Source organism: Moschus berezovskii, chromosome 10, assembly GCF_049115385.1.
Source record: "Moschus berezovskii isolate FMDL1 chromosome 10, NW_MosBer_1.0, whole genome shotgun sequence".
Taxonomy (NCBI): domain Eukaryota; kingdom Metazoa; phylum Chordata; class Mammalia; order Artiodactyla; family Moschidae; genus Moschus; species Moschus berezovskii.
In genome coordinates, this window is record NC_142469.1 from 96251428 (window position 1) to 96270016 (window position 18589).

The 18589-nt window shown below is 40.0% G+C and overlaps 1 protein-coding gene and 1 long non-coding RNA gene across 16 annotated transcripts in view; one reads left to right on the top strand and one right to left on the bottom strand.

Moving 5' to 3' along the window:
* SYNE1 (spectrin repeat containing nuclear envelope protein 1) overlaps positions 1 to 18589 on the bottom strand; it is a 491794-nt gene that overhangs the window by 54121 nt on the left and 419084 nt on the right. For 14 of the 15 annotated variants that reach the window (XM_055433423.2, XM_055433430.2, XM_055433426.2 and 11 more), the window contains 2 exons: positions 16781 to 16939; positions 12549 to 12715 (listed from right to left, as the gene is read on the bottom strand). In XM_055433423.2, the coding sequence (XP_055289398.2) occupies positions 12549 to 12715; positions 16781 to 16939 (326 nt within the window). Of the gene's footprint in view, positions 1 to 508; positions 703 to 12548; positions 12716 to 16780; positions 16940 to 18589 lie in introns of those variants that run through there. The other variant, XM_088840829.1, reaches the window with a different exon arrangement.
* Positions 1 to 18589, top strand: part of LOC148776363 (uncharacterized) — a 140055-nt gene that overhangs the window by 45636 nt on the left and 75830 nt on the right. The window lies entirely within an intron of this gene.

Here is an 18589-nt window from a genome sequence, read left to right on the forward strand (position 1 = left end):
ACTAAAGAGTCACTACTTTCTCTCACACACAACCCTCCAGGCTGCTGAAACATGAGAGATTATTTTATTTCATAAAGGGAACACTTTTGGTTACAAAGCTGTGAACTGGCCATGACTGAATTTTAGTTTTAGCAGCAGCCATCCTTTAAATAACAGATGACGGACTGACAGGATCTTTCCACTGGACCTTTTTTCTGAATCCCTTTCCTGTGTCTCAGACTCTCTACTGTAACCATACCCCTCATGTGACGATTCTAATCCAGAGACAACTGGATACCGAGCCATAACAAAGCCCATTAACCTTTCCATCTAGTTTCACAGGCCAGTAGAGGGACAAGAAAAACCGACAAATAACTCTTAGGAGTCCATGGCCAGCAACCTCCTAACACCAGTTAGCCCCACTTCACACTGGCAAAAACAATTATGGATTAAACTCCAGCATCAATCCTATCACCCCCACGTAACAAGAAAGTTATGCCCAAGGGAAGAAACTCAAGGAGATGCCTGCCTTGCGACATTGCAGTTACAGTCCGGGAGGTCTGCATCCGCACAGCCATCCTCTGCCATCCTCGGGACACAAGAATCTTCTGCCACCACCATGAAGGATCCACTTTCAAAAGTTAGGTTTGCAGAGCAAAAGGCTAAATCTTGCGTGGGGATGAAAGGTTCCCTGGTCTGTGTATGGAAGTATGAAAATGCTCCCTCCAGACAAATGTTGGTAAGTCTCTGCCTGATAATATGACACTGGGCAGTGAGTGACAAGTGGTCATGCTTCTAAATAAAACCTACATTCATTAACATGTGCCAGGCTTGATCTCCTGGAATGTAGGCCACGAGGGTAAGAAGGGGAAAGGCTCAGGGTAATCTGGAAGGAGGGGGAGGCTCCAGGTCTAAAGAAAGAAGTGAGCAGAAATAAGACTGGCTTCAGACACATCGCCATTCTGGAAGGAACTTCCCCCTTTTCTAGCAGCAGTCTGTTAAGTTGGAAAAGATATTTGAAAAGACAAATGACCCAAATACAAACAAGCAAAACTGCCACAAGCACAGCAAACTGTAGTAGCAAAAAGGAGCAACTTCTATTTTTCTTCAGATTGCTTGGCAGCTAAGTGATGTAAGTAGGAGTTTAAGGGGTTGTCTGGGAAGCTGCGATGGGCAAGAAATTCTGCTGAAAAGTGACTGGTCTTCACCTTTGAATAGACTATTTGAGCAGGAAAAGGAATGAAGAAATACTATTTTCCACTTACCTCAACCTTTGTTCTTTTAAAAATAATGATATAAAGTGACAAAAATAACATGTTCATTTTAAGGTAATTTAAAAAATATGTTCATTTGCTTTGCGGAATTTCAGTTAACTTGGGGGGGGGGATGGAATTGTAAGAACTTCTAAATTTTCTACACTGATTCTATATAAACTTTATAATTTAAGCTTTTAAAGAAAATAAGCTCCCAAGTGATTCATTACTGGTAATTAAAAAAAGAAATGTGACCAATGCTGTCTACTTTAAATCTTTTTAGGATTTTAAAATACATACACACAAATGACTTATGAATAAATAAATAGGCAGTAAACATTTGCTAAGTTTTTTTTAAGGCCAGTCGGACACGATTGAGCGACTGAACTGAACTGAACTGATGATGAATTTTAATTAAAATAAAACAAAGCATTTGGTTCTGGTTATATGAGTTGATTGCTTTTAAAATAGTAATATATTTTCTCTAAAAACAAACCTGAGTTTTTACATTAAAAAAATCCAGAAAACTTAGTTAAAAATAAAATTATTTTAAAAATGCTATTAAAATATAATACTTTTATTCTTTATAAAACAATCACTTCACTGATATATTGTTTTCATCAAGATGGAAAATATTGGTTGTAGGTCCATAACAGAAGGTAAATTTGTTTTTTCTTGATTACTACCAACATTAAAAAAAACTGAGATCTTTAAAATTTTTTATTGCCATTATTTCCTTTAGATTAATTCCCTTTTACTATATTTGCATTTTTCCAGGGATTAATTTTTTCCATGTTCACTATTCTTAGCACAGTATATTTATTCCAATGAACTAAATATAAGACAAGGCTTTACAGACATGATTATTGTAGTAGCAAAAAATGACAATAATATAAATTTTCATCAGTAGGGAAAATACTAGATAAATCACATTATATGAAACTATGGAATGATCTAAAAGAATAAGACTGGCACATAGAGTATATGATAGTATACATGATCCTTTCCCCTGTGTTGTCTCACTGGAGAAATGGCAGTTATTTTAATGAACATTTTGAAAATGAGGAATCCGGGACTCAGAGGTTATACAGTAAGCCCTAGGTCACACAGCCAGAGCAAAGTGAACTAAAGCTAGGATGGTGTCATTTCTGAGCTTGCTGCATCAAAGCATTTCTGATTCTAGCTTGACTTTTCTGAATGGATCACCATGAGGTAATACCAGCCACAAATTCCAAGAATTACTTTATCTTTTTCTTCTAGTTTGGGCAGAGCTCCCACTGGACTGAAATCCCTACTGGGGGCAGCTGCTTCAACTTTGCAAAGCCCTCCTTATTCTCCACGAGCCTCTAAACTCCCTCTGGGATGAGCATTGACATTTACTGACTGAGCGCTTCACTGTGCTAAGTGGTTTACAGGTACCACCTCATTTAATCCTCCTGATAACCTTTTACACCATATAATTGAAGTACTGAGAAGATGAGTAATTTGTCAAATATCACAGTGCAGGTGAAGCAGAAACATTTTATAATTCAGGCAAGTGAAGCCCCAAGCTCAGGCTCTGCTATATTATTATCTGTATGTAGGGTACTTTTCACATGCTGTGTCTCAGGCCGAGAAGCTCCACAAATACTGGAGGGACTACTATACGCAAAGAACTCCATTAGGTTCCGGGGTTACTGTGGTCATCAAGTTTGATACACTGACATTTCAACAGAGGAAAGAAACTTTCAACAATCTTCAAAATGAGATATTTATTATAAACAAGGGAACTGCTATGGACTGTATACAGAAAGCCTAGATAAGAAGGGTATGATCTAATCTGGAGAAAAGGAAGAACATGAAGAAGAATTAGGAGCTGGCTGGTCCAGACAGAGAGAGAAAGAGCAGGAAGATGAAACAGAGGTGGGGAGGCTCTTAGGTGAGGAGACCTGGATCCTGGCTTTATCACTCTTATGTTCGGGGAATCATTTTCTTTCTCATCTTTATATCCCCAGAGGGGTGTCTGGAAACTATGCCTGGCTATCTGCTTTGGTAATAAGATGTTACTGAAATCTGTTTCTCTACACACTGCCTAAGGCTGTTTTGGGGATATATCAGCAGAGGGCTTTGTCAGAGGCTGTTCAGGCCACAAAGCCTTGAATATTAGTCATATAGTGATTGCTGGGAGAAATATCAATAATCTCAGATATGCAGATGACACCACCCTTATGGCAGAAAGTGAAGAGGAACTAAAAGGTCTTTTGATGAAAGTGAAAGAGGAGAGTGAAAAGGTTGGCTTGAAGCTCAACATTCAGGAAACAAAGATCATGGCATCTGGTCCCATCACTTTATGGGAAATAGATGGAAAAACAGTGGAAACAGTGTCAGACTGTATTTTGGGGGCTCCAAAATCACTGCGGATGCTGATTGCAGCCATGAAATTAAAAGACGCTTACTCCTTAGAAGGAAAGTTATGACCAACCTTGATAGTATATTAAAAAGCAGAGACGTTACTTTGCCAACAAAGGTCCTTCTAGTCAAGGATATGGTTTATCCAGTGGTCATGTATGGATGTGAGAGTTGGACTGTGAAGAAAGCTGATCGCCAAAGAATTGATGCTTTTGAACTGTGGTGTTGGAGAAGACTCTTGAGAGTCCCTTATACTGCAAGGAGATCCAACCAGTCCATTCTAAGGGAGATCAATCCTGGGTGTTCATTGGAAGGACTGATGCTAAAGCTGAAACTGCAATACTTTGGTCACCTCATGTGACGAGTTGACTCACTGGAAAAGACTCTGATGCTGGGAAAGGTTGGGGGCGGGAGGAGAAGGGGATGACAGAGAATGAGATGGCTGGATGGCATCATCGACTCTGTGGACAAGAGTTTGAGTGAATTCCGGGAGTTGGTGATGGACAGGGAGGCCTGGCATGCTGTGATTCATGGGGTCCCGGAGAGTCCGACACAACTGAGCGACTGAACTGAACTGAACTGAATCCAGCCCTGAGAGAGTTTGCCAGCTTCTGCCATGTAGTAATATGCAGAGGAAGTATTAATACTTCAAACACTTTTGTATACTGGGGGCATTCCATAGTTTTTAAAAATTGTATTTGTTTTTCTTGTTTTTGAGATCCACGAATTATGGTCAAGTGGACATGATCAAGCAGGAGATGGCAAGAGTGAACATCAACATCTTAGGAATCAGTAAACTAAAATGGATGGGATCAGGAGAATTTAATTCAGATGACCATTACATCCATTACTATGGGCAAACTGCTGCTATTCCTACTAAGTCGCTTCAGTTGTGTCTGACTCTGTGCGATCCCACAGACGGCAGCCCACCAGGCTCCCCTGTCTCTGGGATTCTCCAGGCAAGAACACTGGAGTGGGTTGCCATTTCCTTCTCCAATGCAGGAAAGTGAAAAGTGAAAGTGAAGTCGCTCAGTCGTGTCCGACTCGTCGCGACCCCACAGACGGCAATCTACCAGGCTCCTCCGTCCATGGGATGTTCCAGGCAAGAGTACTGGAATGGGGTGCCATTGCCTTCTCCACTATGGGCAAAAATCCCCTGAAAAAATGAAGTAGCCCTCATATTCAACAAAAGAGTCCGAAATTCAGTGCTTGGGTGCAATCTCAAAAACAACAGAATGATTTCAGTTTGGTTCCAAGGCAAATCATTCAGTATCACAAGTAATCCAAGTCTGTGCCCCAAACACAAATGCTTAAGAAGCTTAAGTTGACTGGTTCTATGAAAACCTACAAAATCTTCTAGAATGACACCAAAAACAATGTCGTTTTCATCATAGGGGTTTGGAATGCAAAAGTAGGAAGTCAAAGATACCTGGAGTAACAGGCAAGTTTGGTCTTGGAGTACAAAATGAAGCAGGGCAAAGGCTAACAGAGTTTTGTCAAGAGAACACATTGGTCATAGCAAACATCTTCTTCCAACAATACAAGAAAAGTCTCTACACAGGGACATCACTGTATGGTCAATACCAAAATGAGACTGACTATATTCTTTGCAGTTAAAGATGGAGAAATTCTACATAGTCACCAAGAACAAGACCTGGAGCTGACTGTGGCTCAGCTCCTTATTGCAAAATTCAGGCTTAAATTGAAAAAAGTAGGAAAAATCACTATGTGATTCAGGTATGACCTAAATCAAATTCTTTATGATTATACAGTGGAGGCAACAAATAGATTCAAGGGATGAGATCTGATAGAAAGAGTGCCTGAAGAACTATGGACAGAGACTCGTGACACTGTAAAGGAGGTGACCAAAATGATCCCAAAGAAAAAGAAATGGAAAGCAAAGTGGAGGCCTTACAAATAACTGAAAAAAGAAAAGCGAAAGGCAAGGGAGAAAGGGAAAGATATACCCAACTGAAAGCAGAATTCTAGAGAACAGCGAGAAGAGATAAGGAGGTCTTCTTAAATGAACAGTGCAAAGAAGTAGAGGAAAACAATAGAAAAGGAAACCAGTGATCTCTTCTAGAAAATTGGAGATATCAAGGGAACATTTCATGCAAGGATGGGCACAATAAAGGGCAGAAACGGTATGGATCTAACAAAAGCAAAAGAGCTTAAGAAGAGGTGGTAAGAACACACAGAAGAAATTTACAAAAAAGATCTTAATGACCCAGATAATCATGAAGGTGTGGTCACTTACCTAGAGCCAGACATCCTGGAGTCTGAAGTCAAGTGGGCCTTAGGAAGCATCACTACAAACAAGGCTAGTGGACGTGGTGGAATTCCAGCTGAGCTATGTAAACTTCTAAAATAGAATGCTGTGAAAGTGCTGCATTCGATGTGCAAGCAAATTTGGAAAACTCAGCAATGAGTGGCCACAGGACTGGAAAAGGTCAGTTTGCATTCTAATCTCAAAGCAAGACAGTGCCAAAGAACGTTCTAACTACCGAACAATTGTTAGAACAATTGCTCATTTCACATACTAGTAAGGTTATGCTCAAAATCCTTCAAGCTGGGCTTCAGTATTATGTGACCTGAGAACTTCCAAATGTACAAGCTGGGTTTAGAAAGGGCAGAGGAACCAGAGATCAAATGGCCAACATCTGCTGGATCATAGAGAACTCAGGGGAACTCCAGAAAAACATTTACTTCTGCTTCATCGACTACATTAAAGCCTTTAATGGTGTGGATCACAACAAACTGTGGAAAATTCTTAAAGAGATGGGAATACTAGACCACCTCACCTGTCTCCTGAGAAATGTGTATGCAGGTCAAGAAGCAACAGTTAAAACTGGACATGGGACACAGACTGGTTCAAAATTGGGAAAGGAGTATGACAAGGCTGTATATTGTTGTCCTGCTTATTTAACTTATGTGCAGAGTACATCGTGTGAAATGCTAGGCTGGATGAATCACAAAATGGAATTAAGATTGCCAGGAGAAATATCAACAACCTCAGATATCTAGATGATACCACTCTAGTGGCAGAAAGTGAAGAGGAACTCAAGAGACTCTTGTAGAGGGTGAAAGAGGGAGTGAAAAAGATGTCTTAAAAGTCATCATTCAAAGAACTAAGATCATGGCACCTTGTTTCATCACTTCATGGCAAACAGAAGGGGAAAAGATGGAACTAGTGAGAGATTTTATTTTCTTGGGCTCTAAAATCACTGCAGGTGGTGACTACAGGCGTGAAATTAAAAGACACTTGCTCCTTGGAAGGAAAGCTATGACAAACCTAGATATCCTATTAAAAAGCAGAGACATTACTTGGCCAACAAAGGTCCGTCTAGTCAAAGCTATGATTTTTTTCAGTAGTGATGTACGTATGTGAGAGCCGGACAATAAAGAAGGCTGAGCACTGAAGAATTTAATGCTTAGGAACTGTGGTGCTGCAGAAGACTCGTGAGAGTCCCTTGGACAGCAAGGAAATCAAACCAGTCAATCCTAAATGAAATCAACCCTGAATATTCCCTGGAGGGACTGATGCTGAAGCTGAAGCTCCAATCCTTTGGCCACCTGATTCGAAGAGCTGACTCATTGGAAAAGACCTTGATGTTGGGAAAGATTGACGGCAATAGGAGAAGCGAGCGACAGAGGATGAGATGGTTGGATGGCACCACCGACTCAACGGACGTGAATTTGAACAAACTCGGAGATAGTGAAGGACTATCGGGTGTGTCGCAGCTCATGGGGTCAGAGAGAGTTGGACGCAACTTAAGGACTGAGCAGCAACAATGTTGAAAGATGCAGAGTCCTGTGAACATAGTAAAAATCACTGAAGTGAATACTTTTGATAGGTAAGTGGTATGTGAACTATATCTTAATAAAGCTATTATTAAAACAATAACTTTACTGGATTCCCTGGTAACTCGGATGGTAAAGAATCTTCCTGCAATGCAGGAGACCTGGGTTTGATCCCTAGGTTGGAAAGATCCCCTCAAGTAGGAAATGGCAAGCCACTCCAGTATTCTTGCCTGAGAAATCCCATGGACAGAGGAGCCTGGATGGCAACTGTCCATAGGATCTCAAAGAGTTGGGGGACTAACAATTTCATTATTAAAGTAACATATAACTAATGTGTGCTTTATTCTGGTAATGAGTATTTTAGGTTTGGTGAGGAAAGAAGAATATCCTATTATTGAAATGCTGAATAAAGCATTCTCTATTTATTAGAAGCTCTGAACAACTAAGCCTACAGGACATTTTCTGTCTGTCCAGGCTCTGGAAAACTGCCATTTGGGTTTTTGCATAGGGTTCAGAAACGAGAGCTAGAATCCTCGAAGACAGTATTACAGAAATTATCAGTTACACTGACTGTTAATTATGTTGACTCTTAATTAAAGGTGAAAGCTCAGAAATGCTTTTGTCTAGGCTAGCACTGACCAACAGAGCTTCCTGGGATGATGAAAATGTTCTGTGTCTGCAGTATCCAACAAGGTAGCCACTATCCTCGTGTGGTTTCTGAGCACTGGAAATATGCCTTGTGCAACTGACCATAATTAAAATTAAACTCTAAATGAATTTTATTCCATTTCAGATCATTTAAATAGCCATTAAATAGCATGTAAGCCAGTCACTGTTACGTTGGACTGAGTAGGACCAGAAAGCATACTGGAACATTGTTCATTGAGCCCTAAAGATAACTGCAAAATTTTTTGTTATCTTAAAAAGCTGACAATGCTTGGTGACAGTTTAAAAATTCAGGGCAAAACACATCTACTGTGCACTTAGAATGGTCTAAGCTAGCTAATCGACTAGTCACAGGAAAGTGACTCAAAGTTATGCATTCTATTCATACATAACTATTATCTGTGAATCTTCTTTCTTTTTTTTTCCCCCCATTTCCTGTTAGCTGGAAAACTGTTCACCTGAAAATATGATCATCTTCAATAACAACTTGAAAACAACATAAAAATATCAAAAGACAAGTTATGTTCTGCTTTAATGAATCAATGTTAAAAAAAATTTTTAGAAGAGGGAGGTGGATGGAATGAGACTGAATCATATAAACTTAGTATTTCAACTGGCAGGTCACAGTGGAAGACGGGTGTGGGAGATGGGCATCGGGCCTGTGTGCGAGCGAAATGCCAATGAACCAAACAATGGAAAGAAAGCAAATGTGATGGCTGAGGGCCATTTAGGAGACACTCCAAGAACCATGAATTCAGCGTGGCATGAAACCTCAGGACAAACCAACAGTCAGTATGTCATACCGTCCATGTCGGAAAGAGACAATTAGAAATGGACAATATGTATCACATCTGTGCACAACGAAACCACAAAACTAGAAACAGGAGCATTTTAGGGACTAAAACGCCAGACTGTGTGTGTTCTGGGCTCAGTCACTCAGTCGTGTCTGACTCCGAGCGACCCCATGGACTGTAACCCACCAGGCTCCTCTGTCCAAGAGGCTCTCCAGGCAAGAATACTGGAGTGGGTTGCCATTTCCTACCCTAGGGGATCTTCCCAACCCAGGGATTGAACCCACGTCTCTTGAGTCTCCTGCATCACAGGCGGATACTTTACTGGGCCACCTAGGAAGCCTGTATACCCTGTATTTAATTGATTCAAATCTACTAATATGTCTTTGGAAGAATAAACTAAGTAATATCTAAAAAATTCTTGATTGAATAAACTATACAGAGGACTTCCTAAGCAGTCCAGTGGTTAAGACTCTTCCCTTCTAATGCATGGGTGAAGGTTCAATTCCTGGTAGGGGAACTAAGTTCCCACAGGCCATGTCGTGTGGCCAAAAATACCCCCCAAGACAAAAAATGAACAAACAAAAACTGGACAGAAAATTTATAAATAAGCATGACTTTGAGGAGTAAACACCTAGTTCATTTTATATAATGTTGGCTAACAGCTGGGCGTACACTAAATTAACTGCTTGTGATTATATTAAATTAAAAAAATTTTGATTTCATGCAACCCCATATTCCACAGCATTGAAGCACTAAAAATTGGAAAAGAATATTAACTACTTTAACTGGATTACATGGCAATCCAAACCAATCTTTAAGTCATAATCCGACTGAAAAAAATCCAGGGATGTTTACCAAGTAGGTGGCTTCCCAAAGAAGGGTATTTTTTAGCACAAAGGCTTCAGATCCTTCCTCTGAAATAAGGTTTGGTTATCAGTGCCTGAGAAGTGAGGCTAAATATGGTATTGAGGTTCTAAAACCTACATATGCCTAAATACTTCAAGTAGTTTAAGCTGAACTGTTAAGTTTCCATCTCTTTACATACTTTTATCAGGGCATTTAGTGAGTCATTTTACTTGATTTCTTTGCATATCTCTATGCCCACTTGAAGAAAGGGGCCTCTGTCTTTGCATCCCCGAAATCTCTCACAGTCATTATCAGTCCTTTACAAATAGAACCGGAAAGTTCAGTTATAGAAATAAATTGTTGTTGTCGTCGTTCAGCCACTAAATCAGCCTGACTCTTGAGACCCCATGGACTGTAGCCTGCCAAGCTCCTCTGTCCATGGGATGTCCCAGGCAAGAATACTGGAGTGGGCTGCCATTTCTTCTTCAAGGGATCTTCCTGACCCAGGGATCAAACTCACGTCTCCTGCATTGGCAGGTGGGTTCTTTATCACTAAGGTACCAGGAAAGCCTGTAGAAATAAATAACAACCTAATTTCCTTTTAATTGCATTCTCCAGAACAGGGACAAAGAAGTCACAAACTTGGCAGGCAGAATTGTGCCAGGCATGGGCTGTAGAGTCAAAGAATGCAGACTCTGCCACTCAGTATGTGCATGACCAGGAGCAAGCCTGAGCCTCAGCATTCCACACCTGGAAAATGGGTATAACAATAAAATCCATCTCAAAGGATGTTGTAAACGCACAAGAAGATGCACATGAAGCCTGTAGCGTGGTCACTGGGACAAGTTAAAGGTTCAGCGTTAGCTATTAGAGTCCTACTGTCTTAACATTTTAAAACCTGGTTAACACTTGTTCCCTTTTTATTATATTCTTACTAAAATTATAGCCTCATCTGCTTCATAAATTAGACCCTTTCTGATAATGCCCTTATAGAAAAAAACCTATGCTAAATGTTTTCAAAATCAACATATGGAATTGTCATGCCCATATGCAGTTTTTACGGGCACACAGTATTCAAAAGGCACTATTTCACATCTACCTTCATGGCTAGGGAAAATAATCCAGATTTTTTTATAAAGTGTATTATGGGATGGCTCCAAAACAACTGTGAATCAGAAGCATTTGTGACATTCTAACTCGCCTAACTGCTATAAAGAAGACCGTCCATTCAAATATCCATTCATACTTTTGCAAACATTTACTGAGTCCAAACTGTGTTCAGGCACTGTTTTTGGTGCTAGTGATACCCAGACGGACAAAGACGCCTGCCCTCATGGAGGCTATAGTTCAACATGAAGCAAAGTAAAGCATCTATCCAGCTTTTCCCTTTAACAATAACCCTTATGTCAAATAACATAATAGTTCATTCAAGCATATCAGACTTGACACCGCTAGTAAAGTTTCTCAGATTTTTTTTTTCTCTCTGACTTTTATATTTCTCTCACTCTGCCTTCTGAAATGGAGCAGAACCCTATGGTCCTTCTACTCCCCACCCCCCAACCATGTCCTCTGCCTGCCTTTCGTCTTTGGAAAACCTTAGGGAAAGAATAAACTGAATCAGAGAAGTAAGAAATATAGAAACAAAGGAAAACAGTCAGAGGAGACTAAATAATAACAATATGGGGTCATTAAGTATAGTCAAGGACCTTTAGTCCTTTCTCAAGGGCTATAGATAACATTCTGAGCCATATCCTGTGAGCTGTCTTATAGATTCCCAAACACCAGGTGGAAGTGTTAACTACATGATGACCAGACTGTACCCAGGACATGAGTTGTCACAATTCTGAGAACTGGCCACAAAGAAATGGGAACAAATGGACCTTGGAACTGAAGATTAACAGTACCTGAAACAATCAACATGACACTGGTCAGACCACAGATGACCAATCTGAAGATGACTGTCAGAGCTGACTGCGCTGTTTCTGCATGTAGTTCTCGCCTTCTGTCTATAAAAGCTCTTGCCCCCTGGTTGCTGTGTGTGTGTGTGTGTGTGTGTGTGCTGGTGGCGGGGGGGGAGTCGGCCTTTGGACAGATGTCCATGCCCCTCCCCAAGTTGGCGGCATCTGAAATAAAGCAAACTTTCCTGTTCACCAGCCTGGCCTGTTTACTGCCTTTTGAGCAGTGAGCAGCTGAACCCTACCTCGTCCCTTCAGTAACAATCCCACAACAAAAATTGATGCAACATTCCTCTCAGACATGAAGCGGACACTTACAGATATCACTAAAGCTAAGTACAAAATGCAGTGATGCGGCAGGTTATTTTTACATCTAAGCAAAGTGATAATAATTAGCTTCATTCCCACATCTTACTAATAAGAAATAGGAATATGATTTTATATATTTTATAAATGTATATAATATATAAATACACACTGTATGTATAATACAATACATATATGTATATATATATATTTTGCCACTTCAGACAAACACACCCTCCACAGATACTTGTCAGCAGTTTTACTCTTTCTTATAGGAAGTTGAGTACCATGAAGCCTCAGAATAAAGACTTTTCCCTCAGTAACGGATTTTGTTTGGATATGACTTTCTCTCTTTTAGTTAAATGAAAACACCACTGACTTTGTGAAGCAAGAAGGGGAATTTTAAAGTTAATGAAAGTGACATTTATGAGACAAGCATGAACTAAAGTGGTGGGATGAGGAACGCAGAGATTCATCGGATGACTTGCAGCTGAAATGGAAGGTGGCCTGAAAGCACTGAGATTCTGCACATGTGTCCTGTTGACAGGGGTCCTTTTTACCTGGCTGCCATGAGGTCCAGAAGGTGCTGCCACCGGTCACTGATCTTGCTAAGTTTGTACTCAATCTCCGACGCCTTGCTTTCATGGCTGGCTCGAGCCAGACGTTCTCCCATTTGCTGGAGCTGTATTTTGTTCTCTTGGGCAACTGCAATTTCCTCTTGATAATCCTGTGTAATAAATAGCCATCACAGAGGTCAGAAAGCATATTCTTGATGCACTCAGCCTAGCTCTACTAGAAACAGGGTAATTACAGTTTTCTACGACTTGGAAATAGTTTGGGCATAGGGAACACAATGTGAATATGAGTCCTAGTACACAGGAATTAATGGTACCTGCTATTTTCAGTATTTAGGCAAAGTCCAGATTGAATTTTCCTTTTTTTGCTAATTACTTTACACTATTGCATTGGTTTTGCCATACATTGACATGAATCTGCCCCGGGTTTTCATATAGATGTTCTTAAAGGGAATGGGGAGAGGGCTTACTTTTTACTTAAAATAGGCATTAAAAAAAAACCAATGTAAGTATATACATAGAAACAAAAGACAAAACTTAAAGAATTTCAATGCCAGGAAGTTATACCTTATTGCTGTAACCACTGACCACATGTTATATTTAGAATCAATCCTCTTACAAATAACTGCCAAGAGGCTTATAAGATGTGTCTGCAGGCATGCATATCTAAATATATATATGTGTGTGAGTGTGTGTGTACTCAGCCACTAAAAAGAATGCATTTGAATCAGTTCTAATGGGGTGGATGAAACTGGAGCCTATTATACAGAGTGAAGTAAGCCAGAAAGAAAAACACCAATACAGTATACTAACGCATATATATGGAATTTAGAAAGATGGAAATGATAACCCTGTATACGAGACAGCAAAAGAGACACAGGTGTTTAGAACAGTCTTTGGGACTCTGTGGGAGAGGGTGAGGGTGGGATGATATGGGAGAATGGCATTGAAACATGTATATTATCATATGTGAAACGAATCAGCAGTCCAGATTCGACGCATGATACAGGATGCTTGGCGCTGCTGCACGGGGATGACCCAGAGGGAGGATAAGGGAAGGAGGGAGGTGGGAGGGGGGTTCAGGAAGGGGAATTCATGTACACCCGGGGCGGATTCATGTCAATGTATGGCAAAACCAACCAATATAATATTGCAAAATAATTAGTCTCCAATAAAAAATTAAAATAAATAAATAAATAAATATATATGTGTGTGTGAGTGTGTGTGTGAATGTGAATTGTTACTTGTGCAGAATGTTTTAAAAGATTACTTTCATTTTAAGGAGCTATCCTCTATACAGTGTAAAATACTGATTTTACAACACATAAACCATTGACATAAGTCTCAAGAATAATGACCATTAGTCTTAGAAGATCAGTGGGCCTCAAATCTCCCTCATTTACCCAGTTTCTATAAGAGCTCCTCCTAAAGACTGTTTTAGGCAAGCAGGACAGGCTCTCAGGTCTACAATAAGGTCACTGAAATAGACCACTGAACAGTATGATTTAACGGATGATAAAGACCATCTCCTCTTGACCCCTATCTGTCCCCCTCTCGCTTCCCCCAGCCTCTGGACCAATGGTCCTCTTACTTGCTTGCCAAAATTTAGAATCAACTTTTTCATTTTTGGCTTAAGCTTCTGTTAGGCAGGCAGCAAATATTTTCTCAGCAAAATAATATACATATAATACCTGTATTATATGTATTATATATATTATAAGGTATTATAAGGATATGGGTATTTTAACCTTCTATTGCTCTAAAATTACCTTGGGAACAGAGCGATCTTTTCAAGTCAGGACCCCAAAGAATGGGAGGAGCCAGTGAAATTTCCTTCTACTCAGGGTTGAATGCTGTCCTCAGGCTCCGTACCCCACCCACTCCCCTTCCTATGTTACTTCAGCCCCGTGGGAGTCAAAGACCAATGAAATGAATGCTTATTAATAGTTACAATATGTCTTTACAAATTTGAGATCATTTTACTGGGAAACGCTTAACATCAATGGAATTACTTCAACCCTAGAACAGTATTTATAGTAAAATAATCTGCCTAGGTTGTCTTTTAAAGCAAAATACTGAGTGTTAATGCCAGTAGGTACCCATATCATAGCTACAGTCTGTTTATTAATTTCTTTATCCTAAGTTGAAAAAATTACCAAGACTATTATTTTTCTTTACAAAAGAGACACCACATGGTGTAAGCTCATGAAGATTTTTTTAGAATCCATAACTTATTATATATGTATATAAAATGGTATAGTTGATACTTTAAATGTTACTAAACAGGAAAAGACTCTGATGCTGGGATGGATTGGGGGCAGGAGGAGAAGGGGACGACAGAGAATGAGATGGCTGGATGGCATCACTGACTTGATGGACATGAGTTTGAGTGAACTTCGGGAGTTGGTGATGGACAGGGAGGCCTGGCGTGCTGTGATTCATGGGGTCACAAAGAGTCAGACATGACTGAGTGACTGAACTGAACTGAACTGAAACAGTGTAACAAAATTATCTGTGTGTCGAGGTACAGTTTTTCTAAATTTTAAATTATGATTGCATTTTGCTCAAGAGTCAGTTTTTTCCATACCCCTAAAACATGGATCTTAAATTTCATGATAAAATCATTTGGAGTATAAACATGCTTGGTCAAAATCTATTCTATACCAAATTTCACTATAAAACCTATTATGTTAATCATGTCTAATAGAACATTCTCTGACCCCATGACCAAGCAAAGGGCAGGACTGTTCCCGATGCTTAAATGAAACATGCATGGTCTCCGTCCACATTTTAAAGCTTTACAGTGTTAAATACAGGGCTGCTGCTGCTGCATCGAGTCAGTCGTGCCCGACTCTGCGCGACCCCATAGACGGCAGCCCACCAGGCTCCCCCGTCCCTGGGATTCTCCAGGCAAGAACACTGGAGTGGGCTTCCATTTCCTTCTTCAATGCATGAAAGTGAAAAGTGAAAGTGAAGACGCTCAGTCGTGTCCGACTCTTAGCCACCCCATGGACTGCAGCCCACCAGGCTCCTCCGCCCATAGGATTTTCCAGGCAAGAGTCCTGGAGTGGGTGCCATTGCCTTCTCCAATTAAATACATTGGGTTAATCGCAAAGTTCATTTGGATTTTTCCATAAGATGTTCTATTGGGTTACTCGGACCCAATAGAAATGCTGATGCTTAGAACTTGCACTTTTAAGTGTAAACCTACAAAGCTATTAACGTCACACATTGGCTTCAGAGTTTTTGTTTTTCTGCGTATGTGCCTGTGCACACCCATAGAGAAAAGAAAAACACAATTCCCAAAGCCAGCATATAATATAAATAACTTCACAGACAAAGATAATTTCTCCTAATCCTTATTTATATCTCTTTTCAGAATGAGTGAAGCTATTGTTTATTTAGTCAATAAATAATGGCTGAGTACTTCTGAGAAGTCAGGAGCTACAGCAGTGAACAAAACTGACAAAGTTCCTGTTCCCATAAAGTTTACAGTCCAGTGGGGCTTCCAGTGTAGACAGAAAACAAACAAGTAAATCAGGAACATGCACTGTATTTCAGATGGCAATATGTGCTTAAGAGAAATATAAAATTTAAATGATTAATTGTTCAAATGCACTGTGGAAATACCACTGGAACCATCAAAAACATTTAAAAATGCTATTAAATCTGACCAATCCTATATAGACATGAAAAACATTCTGGATCCATTTGAACATAGAAAAATACTTTCATCATCATATGTAACTTGAAATTAATATGAAGCTAAAATTCCCAGAAAAGTCCTCATTCCTGTAACTGTCTATAAATCATGTTTTATAGAGAAAAATGTCAGTTTAATGGATCCTAGGAATTTTTTCTTTTAGTTCCTCTCTAGTGATTTTTACCTCTTTAAAAACAAACAATAAATCAATTATACTCTGATTAAAAACAAAGAAGACTAATACACATAAATAATTCCTACTGAACAGGCAGATAAAATCCAAAAACTGAACGTTATCTATCAGCAGACAATCTATTTCATCACAAATTGAAAATATTCTATATGATTTATATGTCAAGGAAGCCTTTCCAGGCACATTAATTTTATATCATAAAGATGAAGTGTTTGTAACACAGTGCTCCTTTGTCAGGAAGGTAACTAGGAGTAAGGCCATCTTCCGTACCAGTGCCTAAACACTACGAAGAGTAAAACACAGGGAGCCACCATCTGTTACCTTCCTGAGCTTCTCAATCATTTCTTCAATGAGAATGTCTCCATTCTGAGAAACCTTGCTTTCCATCTGAGTCAGCCATTCGCAGAGCTCCTTGTTCTTTTCACTGAAGACGGCCCACTCATTCAACCTCTCACTTACTTGCTGTCGCCTTAAGGAGAGCTGAAAAGTTCAAAATGGGAGAAAATGTAACAGGATAATCAGAGTGGAACTCACAGCCTGAGGGAAGAAGCAAACGAAGTCTGCTGGGTGGACTAAGACAAGCAGTGGTTGGGCATCTCTTTAGGCCACTGTCCCCGGAGGCTCAGTCCCAGGACACTGCTCTAGCCTAGTGAGTTTCACAACCTGGATTTGCTATTAAGTATGAGTGGGAGACACTGAATCCTCTACTTCCTCCCAAGAGCCACATGCACGTTCTCTTATAAAAGGTTCTGAACAATCCAGCTTCTCACTATAGTTGGTTCTGTAGCTATGATACGGGATCACTGAATGTATTTTAACTAAAAAAAATATAAACAAGAAACAAGAAAAGGATAAGAAAAGGGAGAAGAGAATGGGCAGGAAAAAAAGAAAAGACAAAAGAAGGAAGGAAAAGGGAAAAGCAAGAAAAATAGGGAAGAAAGGAAGGGAGGCAGAATTAGTTGAGCTTCAGGTGTCTGGAGAGGGTGGACCAAGGGACACAGTGGGAGAGGCTCAGTTCCTGATCAGCTCTATCCTGATCACTTTGAGCAAATTCTTTTATATCCCTGTTTATTTTCTTTTTCTATTTATGTACGCGTGTTTCTTTTCTTTTCATATAACAGCCTTACTGAGATGTAATTTCCACACCATACAATTTGTCTGTTTATAAAGTGTACAACTCAGTGGTTTTTCTGTATATTAACAGAGTTTTACAACTACCAGAACAATCAATGTTGTAAGATTTTCATCAAAACAACACCTGGCCCCTGCCCCACCCCATACCCATCAGAACTCACTCCCTTGCCCACCCCAGTACCTTCCTCCCAACCTTAATCTACTTTCTAGCAAATCTGGAAAACTCAGCAGTGGCCACAGGACTGGAAAAGGTCAGTTTTCATTCCAATCCCAAAGAAAGGCAATGCAAAAGAATGCTCAAACTACCGCACAATTGCACTCATCTCACGTTAGTAAAGTCATGCTTAAAATTCTCCAAGCCAGCCTTCAGCAATACGTGAACCGTGAACTTCCAGATGTTCAAGCTGGTTTTAGAAAAGGCAGAGGCACCAGAGATCAAATTGCCAACATCCGCTGGATCATCGAAAAAGCAAGAGAGTTCCAGAAAAACATCTATTTCTGCTTTATTGACTATGCCAAAGCCTTTGACTGTGTGGATCACAATAAACTGTGGAAAATTCTGAAAGAGATGGGCATTCCAGACCACCTGATCTGCCTCTTGAGAAACCTGTATGCAGGTCAGGAAGCCAGTTAGAATTGGACATGGAACAACAGACTGGTTCCAAATAGGAAAAGAAATATGTCAAGGCTGTATATTGTCACTCTGCTTATTTAACTTATATGCAGAGTACATCATGAGAAACGCTGGGCTGGAGGAAGCACAAGTTGGAATCAAGATTGCCAGGAGAAATATCCGAAACCTCAGATATGCAGATGACACCACCCTTATGGCAGAAAGTGAAGAGGAACTAAAAAGCCTCTTGATGAAAGTGAAAGAGGAGAGTGAGAAAGTTGGCTTGAAGCTCAACATTCAGAAAACTAAGATCATGGCATTGGTCCCATCATTTCATGGGAAATAGATGGTGAAACAGTGGAAACAGTGGCCGACTTTATTTT